This window comes from Heteronotia binoei, chromosome 3 (genome assembly GCF_032191835.1).
Source record: "Heteronotia binoei isolate CCM8104 ecotype False Entrance Well chromosome 3, APGP_CSIRO_Hbin_v1, whole genome shotgun sequence".
Classification (NCBI taxonomy): Eukaryota; Metazoa; Chordata; class Lepidosauria; order Squamata; family Gekkonidae; genus Heteronotia; species Heteronotia binoei.
Window position 1 is genome coordinate 85,106,172 of NC_083225.1, and position 12,160 is coordinate 85,118,331.

General features: G+C 43.8%; 1 protein-coding gene across 1 annotated transcript in view; it reads right to left on the reverse strand.

Annotated features, from left to right (window-relative positions):
* Positions 1–12,160, reverse strand: part of CFAP47 (cilia and flagella associated protein 47) — a 536,960-nt gene that overhangs the window by 409,592 nt on the left and 115,208 nt on the right. Inside the window, exons 25-28 of the mRNA XM_060234105.1 lie at positions 9,506–9,701; positions 6,580–6,789; positions 5,489–5,589; positions 4,399–4,533 (exon numbers count right to left, since the gene is read on the reverse strand). Of these exons, the coding sequence (XP_060090088.1) occupies positions 4,399–4,533; positions 5,489–5,589; positions 6,580–6,789; positions 9,506–9,701 (642 nt within the window). The remainder of the gene's footprint in view (positions 1–4,398; positions 4,534–5,488; positions 5,590–6,579; positions 6,790–9,505; positions 9,702–12,160) is intronic.

Here is a 12,160-nt window from a genome sequence, read left to right on the forward strand (position 1 = left end):
GAATTTGTCCCAGAGTTACTCAAGTGACTTCCCTTCACTCCCCAACTCTCCATTTGAAACCCCTCTGCCAATGACTTGCTTTTCCTTGGGGCAGGTGATCTGTGTTTTTCAGTCTGACTTGGGGGACCTGTTCCAGAGAAACTACAGTGACTAGAGTACTACCCAACTCTCCACTAGAATCCTCCCCACTAACTCACTTCTCCTTAGGTGTGGTCTGTCTGTCAGGCTGCCTCCTTTCCTCCTGCACCCATCCTGCCTCGAGAAAATTGTTCAAAATCAGTGTAACTGAGGCAATCACTTTACAGCCATACCAACCCCACCCACCCACACCCACACACCTGCTTCTTTTTGAGGATGATTTATCTTCATAAGCCTGCTTCCTTTTCTCCTCCCTCCACCCTGCCTTGGGGGAACTGTTCCAGACCAATGTAACTGGAGTGACCACTGAACTGTCCAGATGTCCATTAGAAACCCCCTGACCTGCTTCTCTTTGGGAATGATCTGACTTTCATCAGCTGATGCACCACGTGGCTGCCTGGTACACCATCCCATCCAAGAGGACCATGATCCAGCAAGTGCTGCTCTCCTGCATTGCTCCTCAGTGGAGCTGGTAAAGACCAAGCTCTCCAAAGCATACTGTCCCAACAGCAGACCTCTGGAGCAGCCAGCACCATGGCTACTTATCCCTCACTGTCCAATGGTGGCAACCAGATGAATCCTAGAGTAGGACCACAGCCATACCCTGGGAGGGGAGAGACCCACTACATCCTGGCTACAAGATGGTTCTTCTGCATGCACAGGGGATTGATGTGGATCCCAAGAAGAAGCAATGATACAGAGTAGCCTGTGGGAATGGTTGGGCGGCAGACACATCACTCATGGCTACCTGGTTACAGAAGCTGGTGCTAACATGCAGGCAGCAGAGAGGAGTACATGCCAGAAGAACATCCTTTGCCAGGTGCACAGGCTGCACCTGATGGTGAGGGATGCCCTGGGGATGGGAAGCACTGCTAAGGTGGGAATGGGACGCTACCACTCTTGAGAACAGGGTCCTGCTCGAGAACCACCAGTACCTGGCCCATCACTTCTTGTGCAGCATCAAGACTGCTGCAAAAGATACAATTGATCAAGTGAGTCTTGGCAAGGGAGGAACAGGGAGAAGCACTGGTTCATCCAGGATGTGGCCACCAGCTGGAATGCCAACTATGACATGATTGCACATTTGGTGGAGCAGAGGAGTACAGTGTAGGATGCCATCTCCTCCATTATGATCCAGCACACGAAAGAGGAATTCAGCATCAACTCCAATGAGTAGCTGGCTCTCTCTCAAATGAAGTGTGTCCTAAAGCCATTCCAGGACATCACCAACATGCTCTATGTCCACACATCAGCTCCAATGAGTGGCTAACCCCCTCCCAAATAGAACATGTCCCAAAGCCATTCCAGGATACCACCAACATGCTCTGTGTCTTGGCTTGAACAATGACATCCACAGGTGTGTTCATAGTGGTAGCATCTTCTTCATTCACAATGGCCTGGGGTCCTCTCAAGGTAGCACATCAATGCACATCACTTGCTTCAGCACCTCACTTAGCATGGAGCACAAAAAGTTCTTGCTCCCCAGGCCCTGGCCAATCCTTGTCATATGCACCACTGGCACTGTATCTCCTTTCTCACAATCGACTGTAAAGGTGCTGTTTACCAGGTCTTGTTTTAGTGCTGGAAATAACAGAAAAACCACCAGAAGCAATGAAATCTACATGGAAATGTGTATCAATTCATTTTAGAGCAAGCTTAAATGAAACTTTAACAAAACAAAACTAAGGAACACTGAACTTTCAACATATGAATTTTCCCACACAGTCTTTCAGTAGCCCTTAAATTGGCTTCCTTCGAATAGACTCAGTTGTGGGTGAACACTTTTTTCCTCAGTGCCTGACTCCTAACGAAGTAAGGAAGGAACTACTTATGAAAGGACTCCTCATGGTTTCTATCACTTTGTCAGCCTCCTTCTCCCAATGTTACACGGAGCCTCAGCTCAATTTTTTTCAACATGGATCTATGAATGCTCTCATCAGCTTCTGCCAGCTGACCCTCTCCAGCAGCAACTGATGAGAGCATGCGTAGACGCATGTTGAAAAAATTGAACTGAGGCTTCGTGCAATGTTGGGAGGAGGCTGACGAAGTGATCGAAACCGTGAGGAGTCCTTTCATAAGTGGTTCCTTCCTTATTCTCTCCACATCGTTAGGAGTCGGGAACTGAGGAAAAAAGCATTCACCCACAACAGTCTACTCAAAGGAAACTGATTTACAGGGCTACTGAAAGACTGTGTGGGGAAATTCATATGTTGAAAGCGCAATGTTCCTTAATTTTGTTTAAGTTTCATTTAAGCTTGCACTAAAACGTATTTATACACATTTCCGTATAAAATTCATTGCTTCCGGTGGTTTTTCTGTTATTTCCATTGATTGCACCGGTTCCAGTTGTTTTGATCATCTTGTTTTAGAGCTGGCTGGAAGGAGTCTCTGTGGACAGCGTTATAGGTGGACTCCACAGACATCATCCCCTTCATTCACTCCATTGTAGAGGTGATTGCAGATTAGCCAACCATTTTCCCTGTGCCCTGTGTCTTCCTCATCATAGCCATCATCCTCCTGGGACTCAAGCCATCTCCTATTTTCCTTTCACTCAATCTCTGCTGTCAAGGTAGTGGGCTGCATGCCTGGTTATGGCCAAAGGGCCCTGTTTAGGGATGTCTTCCTTCTTTTCCTATCCCCTTCCCTTGTTCCAGGCTCCAGGGGGCATCCCATTTGTTAGATGCCTTTGTTCCGTAGCCATCGTCTTTCTTTCTTGCCACTGGCAAGGCAACTACAGTGCCAGGTGAATCCAGTTCCAAGGGGTTCAGTGTTGTTTCCACATTCAATGGACTGCATCCTTCTTTTGCCTATTGGCAGATAAAAGAGGATAGACCTTGGGGGCCACATGATATTTTGTGGCCAGCACTCTCCAGGTCTCCCTTTCAGGCAGTTTCTGCACTTCTTACCCATCTACAGGTGATTTCAGGTTGGTCAACATTTTTCCATAGGCCTTGTTTTGGTGTCTGTGTGGGTGAGGTCTTTCTCCTCACCATTATCCTAGGGCTCAACAGCTATCCCCTTCCCACTCTCTGATCTCAAGGTGGCACCAAGGGGCTGCATGGCCATGGGCCTTGTCTGAGAGGTTTTTCCTTCCCTTCTTCCAGGGTTCCAGATCTCCAGGGGTCCTTTGCTAGATGGGTCCATCCCTTTCACTCGCACCACTGGCAATGTGACTGCAGTGCAGGACCGACCAATGTTCCTAGGAGAGTCGTAGTCAGGTCCTCATTCTTGCACAGCAGCGCATGTTTTCTGAGCTTCATTCCAAAGTCCTACCCATGGCCTTTCAGTCTGACCAAATCCTTCAGGGGAGAGTCATTGGTGGTTGTGACTTGTAACGCTGAACACTTTGTCCTTGAATGCATTCTCCACATTCCAGGGCCACTCTCTTCACCCTTTTATTTCCCCTGGCCTGTTTTTCTTGGACAGTATCAGGAAAAATGAGTAGGTGTTTCCTGTAGGCCAACACAAGCAATGAGTCCTCTTATTCCATCTGGTCATGGGCTCCATTACAGAGCCATGCTTTTTGTTGGCAGCAGGTTTGGTCCAGAGCCACCCCTCCATGCTCATGATCCGCTCTCTCAAAGGTGGCAATGGTATGGCACTGGATGGGCTGTGCTTCAAGCCATCCTGTAACTAGCCCTGCTAGGCAATCAAAGTGCACAGCCACTCACCATTATCAGCACCTGCCTTGAGCCATCAGTTGCTGAGGGATGCCAGGGGGTGGTTGTCTATAATGGACTCAGTTTAAACCCAGCACATCGCAGAGAGGCATTACTAGCTTCCGCAATTGATGTCTCCTCTAAATGGGAGCCCAATAGAGCCTCTGCATATTCCATGGCTCCATCTCCACCCTGGCAAGGTAACTGTCTGATCAGAGGGCACAGATGACTCTCCTGGGGCATGTTGGTGTTGTGTCACATGTGCAAGGGCCTTTAGCTACCCCCTCTCGCTTGTCCCACAGGCTAGGTACATGACATAAAGTTTCTCTCATTCTTTGGAAGAAACTCGGAAACACCTCAGTGAATAATACTATGAAATAATCATTTTAAATTGTATCTTACTGTAGCAGAAAAATCCAAATGAACTGTATAAAATAAAACCAATAGTCTCTTCTACAATCAGTCTTTAAAAAGCAGTATTAAACTGAGTTTTTCTCAAAAATTTGATCTTTGTTTTATTTTATAGTCTATGCAAAGCATTTGAAAAATGATACTGAATTAATTCAGTTTTATTTTCTGTGTGAGAGGGATCAAATCATACCTGCTATGGATTTTTCATAGGCAGAGTTGGTAATGATGCCAAAGTTACTGGTAGAATTTGTTTGGGAACAAGTTCCTGGAATGTAGCATGGATGTTGTAGTCTCTCTCCATTGCTGTAAATTATCTCATTAGAATCTGCAAGTTTGATGAAAACACAATGGAAATCACATGTTTTATATTACTACCTACAACTAATAAATATAAATAATATCATTTGTATTTCCCCATGCAACCTATATTTGCATATCAATAAAGGGTTTAGAGTCCAAGCACCCAAAGTAACACAAACATGTTGCATATGCTATCTTTAAAAAAAAAAGGTAGTCCCCTGTGCAAGCACCAGTCGTTTTCGACTCTGGGGTGATGTCGCATCACGACGTTTTCACGGCAGACTTTTTAACGGGGTGGTTTGCCATTGCCTTCCCCAGTCATCTACACTTTCCCCCCAGCAAGTTGGGTACTCATTTTACCAACCTCGGAAGGATGGAAGGCTGAGTCAACCTGGAGCCAGCTATCTGAAACCAGCTTCCGCCGGGATCAAACTCAAGTCATGAGCAGAGCTTAGAACTGCAGTACTGCAGCTTTACCACTCTGCGCCACGGGGCTCTTATGCTATGTTTAGCTATGTTATAATTCGACTACAACTAGTTATAGGATGTTAAGAGTTAGGATACATCAAGGTTTACCTAGTTGAACCCAACAGACAAATTATTCTTCATCTTCAAAGTTTCTTAAGTAGATCTCAACTTCCATAGGTAACTTACTCAACTGGCCAGTTATCATCGCTTCCAGGATCCAAAAATTTTCACGTCAACTCTAATTAGTTTTTACCAGTCTCTGTTGCAGTGTTCCTCGTTATTCTTTAAGGTGCAGTTTTAGATATTTTTAACTTGTAGTCATATCCTGCCACACCCAACCCAAAAGTAATTGCTTTCACTGGGGGCATAATTTAAAAGTTGGCTTAAAGGCTGTTAGAAGTTCTCAGCAGGACTGGTTAAATATGAAAAATAGCTGAATGCATGAACAATATCCTTTAAATGGATGTTGCCCTCAAAATAGCTTGAAAATAAATAAAACTTGATCTGCTCACCACTTTTCAGGATAATTTTTTGGTCTTTAAGGTGACATGCCAAGTATGGATACACAGTAAGGAGGCAGTTCTCTGCTGTTGCAGTAACCAGAAGAGGGAATCTAAAAAACACCACTTTTGTTGAAACTACAATTCATTATTTTCTAGTCAATAGAAGATACTTAGAATTCAATGAAGATTCTAATAGTGCAGAGTTACAGCCCTCTAAGGCCACTGAAATAAATGTTTTGGATTGTACATATAATTATGTTAGAATGAAAAACCTATAAACATTGCCACCCTGAGTTCTTTGAAGGAACAGCAGAATAAAAATGTGACAGAACCTAAAGCAACAACAAAACCCTAACAATTAGAGTTACATATGATACCAAGTTAAACTGGCTGCAGGCCAGTTTCCCATACTGAGCCACACACATTCCCTGCAGCTACCTTTCTCTTTCTAAACAAACAACATCTTGGGTCACCTTGAAGACTAACACATTTATTCAAATATCAATTCATCTATACATGTAGCAGCCTAACATGCCTACTGTACTCTTAGAACTTTTATCTCCTGGTTCATCTCTCCCTAGCAGTCCTCCCATCTTCCTTTCTACTCCTGATATCACATCTTGACAGGGTCTCTGCTGAGTTGCCTACCCCAGTGTTAAAAGCATGATACAGTCTCCTTGATCTATGTAGTTCTATTTTAGGATAGTAGGAAGATAAAAACCAGAAGGCCACCAAAATCCTGAAGCCAGCATCACACAATGTCTAGAATATTCTCTATGTAAAGTATGAACCTATATGTAATTTTAAACACAAAAGTGTTATTTATTTATTTATTTTATTTCTGGGATTTCTATCCCATCTATCCTGCCAAAGCAGGCTCAGAGCAGGCTACAACAAATATATATATACACAATACATTAAAATCATAAAACTCCTCAGAATAGCAATGTACAATTATTAGATGAGATTTGTCTTCAAGCCAAAATTACTTGATTTTCAAATGTATAATTTTATGGAAGATATTTTCCCCCTCCTAAATAGTATTTCATACATTTCTTTCTAAATGACTTCATCCTCTAAAAATGCATCAGAATAGATACCTGTTTTTTTCTTCATCAACAAAGTATATAGTCTTCATACAAGACATTGGCTTTGAGGAGCAGAAATTGACATGACATACAAAACCAATGTTTTTTCCTTCTAAGGTTACATCAATAAAACTTCCATTTGATATTTCCACACTTAATGGATTTATCTGGTCATTATGTCCAGGGTCACATGCTGGAATTTCAGCTTGCAAAGTTGTCTTCCTGTATAGCAAAAGCAGTAAGATTTACACTCCCAAAGAAGCAACTTTTAAAATACTGTTTTCAGCCCAGTACTTGGTAGAAAACAATACATTTTTAAAAGTAGTTACTGGCTGAAAGTTATAAATATGGAATACATGTTTCTTACTGGTAGCTCATTAACTATCAAAAAAGATCATATTATATTCACAACTCAAGGAAACCATTCGTACTCAGATTTGTGAAGAAAAACTAACTGAAGAGCAACTTACACTAAAATGGTAATTTTGGTAATGTCAGTTGCCAGGAAATAGACACAAGAAGTATTCTGAAAATTAGTAGACTTCCATTCACTAGTTTGAGGACAAATTTTGCACATCCAAATCACGGAACCAAAAGAACAACTTCAGGACCACCCTAGGTCAGGGGACCTTTAATGTACCTCCTTTCAAACAGCAGATCACCCACCCACTACCATTACATCATAAACTTCTTTTAAAACTTTCACTGGTTTCTAAAGAAATTAGTTATGTGGCATAATTGTTGGAAGTGCAAGGCCACAAAAAATAATTAAAAGTAAATCGACTTACAAATGGAATCATAAATTGATGGATATGAATAAGTCACTTACAAAGATATTAGAATTGTTGTAGCACGAATAAAAATATTGCACTTCTACATCTAAAGCAGAATCCTATTTTATGCAAAGGAGGCATTACCCAATTTAGCATTATTTAATACAGAGTTGTTCTGATGGCTATTTGGATTCTGCACAAAGAGCCTTCAGCAGACTATTTTCCCTTTCTTCCCCACCAGTAGCTATATCTCCCCTCTTAAAACTGTGGCTCACAAAGCTGGATTATTACAGACTCCTGCAGCTCCTAGCAAAGATCATGGTCCTAGTCTACTGGCTCAGAGTCATTCTGTACATGTCTAACACATTTAAACCATATGCTACTGTAATGAAGATCTCTCTTAAAGGGTATTGTGGATTTTAAAAATCTAATTTTATATATATATATATATATATATATATATATATATATATATATATATATATATATATATATATATATATAGTGGTTTTGATTTCTGGGCTGCTTGCCAATTTTTATTCTTCCAGCAGTGTTTTGCTCATGTGTGACCTTGGAAGGAGTTGTTCTAATCTCCTTCTAATTAATGGTTACCCTCAGCTGCATTGGGTTGATTGAGTTTTCCGGGATGCCCATTTTTGGTTCGTCATTAGCCAGCTGAGGGGGATTTATACTGTTTCCCAAAAACATTTTTTTCACTACTGTTTTCTCAGCAAAAAGCCATCTTGCCTACCGGCTGGTGATTACAGTAGGATGTAAGTCATATTAGTTAGTTATATTTTATAACGTTGTTTTCTTTGCACCAGTCTGTTTTAAAACTGCCTGCCAGCTCAATAAAGTAATATTTTTGCTTATCTTTGAATTGTGCTGCCTTGTCTGTCACTGTAAAGAAAACACCTACACCTTGCTCTGCCTCAAGCTGAGGGGAGTGTAGGATGTTACAGCTATAATCACTATTTATATGTATTAATCAGTGATCCCCACAGATAGGTTTCTTGGTGTTCTTTTGCTTCTTCTTTGAGTTTTGAGAGCCAGTTTGCTGTAGTGGTTAAGTGTGCAGACTCCTATCTGGGAGAACCAGGTTTGATTCCCCACTCCTCCACTTGGAGCTGCTGGAATGGCCGTGGGTCAGCCATAGCTCTTATAGCAGTTGTCCTTGAAAGGGCAGCTTCTGTGAAAGCTCTCTCAGCCACACCCACCTCACAGGGTGTCTGTTGTGGGGGAAGAAGATAAAGGAGATTGTAAGCTGTTCTGAGTCTCTGATTCAGAGAGAAGGGTGTGGTATAAATCTGCAGTTCTTCTTCTTCTTCTTCTTCCTCTTCTTCTTCTTCTTCCTAAAAGCATCTCTTTTCCCAAAGTACATAGCCATTCCTGAGTTTTCTCTACCTCACAGGAGATTGAAGTGCTTCAGAAGAACCAAAGAGATATAATTTTTATGTCTAATGGGAATACCCATTAAGAAATAGTTACTTCAATTAAAAGAGAATACCCACCACCAAATTTAAAATTCCAAAAGTACCTAGTGAAGTAGAAGATGATATTGGATTTATACCCCATCCATCACTCAAAGTCTCAGAGTGGCTTACAATCTTCTTCCATTCCTCTCCCCACAACAGACACCCTGTAAGGTAGGTGGGGCTGAGATAGAGAACTGCTTTTGAGAGGACAGCTCTGTGAGAACTGTGGCTGACCCAAGGTTGCGCATCAGCTGCATGTGGAGCAGTGGGGAATCAAACCCAATTCTTCCAGATTAGAGTCCATATGCTTAATCACTATGCCAGACTGACTCAAGATTGGTGGACCACTGATATAAAGAATAAACCAAAATCCCAAACTTATGCCAAATAATTTTTAGAAGAGGTAGGAAAGCCTACATGATTTAGGTAGATACATATGACCAACTAAAACTAACATAACTTGTGGTGCCATTATATAACTGTGGTTTCTCTTTGTGTTTTGTTTTGTGGCTGCTTTGTTAAACACAAAACATCTTGGAAAAGGTACAGAATAATAATCTCATCTGTGAAGAATTGTATTTCTTCCATTGCGCATTAACATACTGATCCAATTAACAAATGTAATACAGAAAATCCTCACAGAAAAATGAAATATTTAACACCTTGTTGAATCAATGAGTGAAGATTTACCTTGAGTAGCCCTGAGGAATTATGTGGACATCCGCTCCTGTTTTTATATTGAGAGGAACAGGAGTCAGTATCAAAATCTGAGGGTCAAAACTGATCTTGGGTATCTTCACACACCCCAATAAAGAAAGTATTCTGTATACAGATGTGTCATCATTCAAAAGCAGTGGCACTTCAGCCATATATGTTCCATGACAAGCTGAAGAAAAATGTAGTAGGCAATCAAATGGGGGTTAGGTGACAGGATGCACTGAATTCTCAAAGACAAGACATACTGTTTTCTTTTGAAAATGAAGCTAAAACATGAATAGAACCTCAAGAATCACTATTTTTCGGTCCATAAGACGCTCCGGACCATAGGACGCACCTTCTTCCTGGGGGGCGATCCACTGCCTCTGCCTCCGATCCCGGCGCTTCCCCTGCGCCTGCCTGCCTGGCTCCAGCTCTGCTTCCAGCAAGCGCTGGGATCGCTCCACGCTGCCCCCCACCGCAAACCCAGCGCTTCGTGAGCGCCAGCTGTGGAGGGGGCAGCGTGCTTCCTCCATGCCTGTCTGCCTGGCTCCAGTTCTGACACTTACAGCAAGCACCAGGATCGCTCCCTCCGCCCTCCGATCCCAGTGCTTGCTTTAAGCATCAGAGCTGGAGCCAGGCAGACAGGCACAGAGGAAGCACCCGCCCCCTCCGCTGCCCCCTCCGCAAACCCAGTGCTTCGCGAGCGCCAGCTGCGGAGGGGGCGGCGTGCTTCTTCCGTGCCTGTCTGCCTGGCTCCAGCTCTGATGCCTCATACCCTCATACCAAACCTTTAATGGCATAATAGATTCAGATAAAAATACACAGAATATAAAAATTTAAACATTGGAGATAAAATCAAAATAAAACCGAGCTTACAGATACATTCAAACATGGTCAGAATTAAATTTAAGGATGTCAGCCAGAAATTTTGCCACAGCCTCACTAACCACCCCCTCAGTATCACTCAATAAATAATAACAGGGTGGCAGAATAGACAAATCTGGAGAAAAAGAAAGCTTGCCAAATAAATCTTTACGGAGGTTATGGTAAAAAGAACAATCAAGCAATATATGCTGGATTGAGTCAGGGGTATTCGCTCCACAGGAGCAAAGTCTGTCGGCTAAAGGGACTCGCTGATATCTCCCTTGTAAAACTTTGGAGGGAAACGCGTTTAGTCTGGCCAACATAAATGCCCTGCGATGACTTGGAGTGGTTAGGTCTGATAGATAATTGGGCATTTTGCCACAAAAAGCATAAAGACCTAAGGAAGCTGGAGAGCAAGTATAAGGGAGAGTTGGCCGTAATTTCGTTTCCTCCAATTCCCACAGTCTCAGTTTAATACATCTGATGCTTAAAGCAAGCGCCGGGATCGGAGGGCGGAGGGAGCGATCCTGGTGCTTGCTGTAAGCGTCAGAGCTGGAGCCAGGCAGACAGGCACGGAAGAAGCACGCTGCCCCCTCCGCAGCCGGCACTCGCAAAGCGCTGGGTTTGCGGTGAGGGCAGCGTGGAGCGATCCCAGCTCTTACTGGAAGCAGAGCTGGAGCCAGGCAGGCAGGCGCGGGGGAAGCGCCAGGATCGGAGGCGGAGGCAGTGGATCGCCCCCCCCCCGGAGGAAGGTACGTCCTATCGTCCCTTTGCTCCATAAGACGCACACACTTTCCCCCCCCCCACTTTTTTTTGGGGGGGGAGAAGAAGAAGAAGAAGAAGAAGAAGAAGATGATGATGATGATGATGATGATGATGATGATGATGATGATGATGATATTGGATTTATATCCCGCCCTCCACTCCAAAGAGTCTCAGAGCGGCTCACAATCTCCTTTACCTTCCTCCCCCACAACAGACACCCTGTGAGGTGGGTGGGGCTGGAGAGGGCTCTCACAGCAGCTGCCCTTTCAAGGACAACCTCTGCCAGAGCTATGGCTGACCCAAGGCCATGCTAGCAGGTGCAAGTGGAGGAGTGGGGAATCAAACCCGGTTCTCCCAGATCGGAGGCGGAGGCAGCAGATCGCCCCCCCCCCCCGGAGGAAGGTACGTCCTATCGTCCCTTTGCTCCATAAGACGCACACACTTTCCCCCCCCCACTTTTTTTTTGGGGGGGGAGAAGAAGAAGATGATGATGATATTGGATTTATATCCCGCCCTCCACTCCAAAGAGTCTCAGAGCGGCTCACAATCTCCTTTACCTTCCTCCCCCACAACAGACACCCTGTGAGGTGGGTGGGGCTGGAGAGGGCTCTCACAGCAGCTGCCTTTTCAAGGACAACCTCTGCCAGAGCTATGGCTGACCCAAGGCCATGCTAGCAGGTGCAAGTGGAGGAGTGGGGAATCAAACCCGGTTCTCCCAGATAAGAGTCCGTGCACTTAACCACTACACCAAACCGGCTCTCCACACCAAACCGGCTCTCCAAGAGTCCGTGCACTTAACCACTACACCAAACCGGCTCTCCACACCAAACCGGCTCACCAAACCGGCTCTCCACACCAAACCGGGAGTGCGTTTTATGGTCCGAAAAATACGGTAGATATTTCTACTACCTTTAATAGATTACTAAACAGAACTATAAAAAATAGTTATTAGTGACAGAAATGCAACAATGTGTATGCACTCTAAGTTCAACCCTATCCATGACTACTCAAAAATAA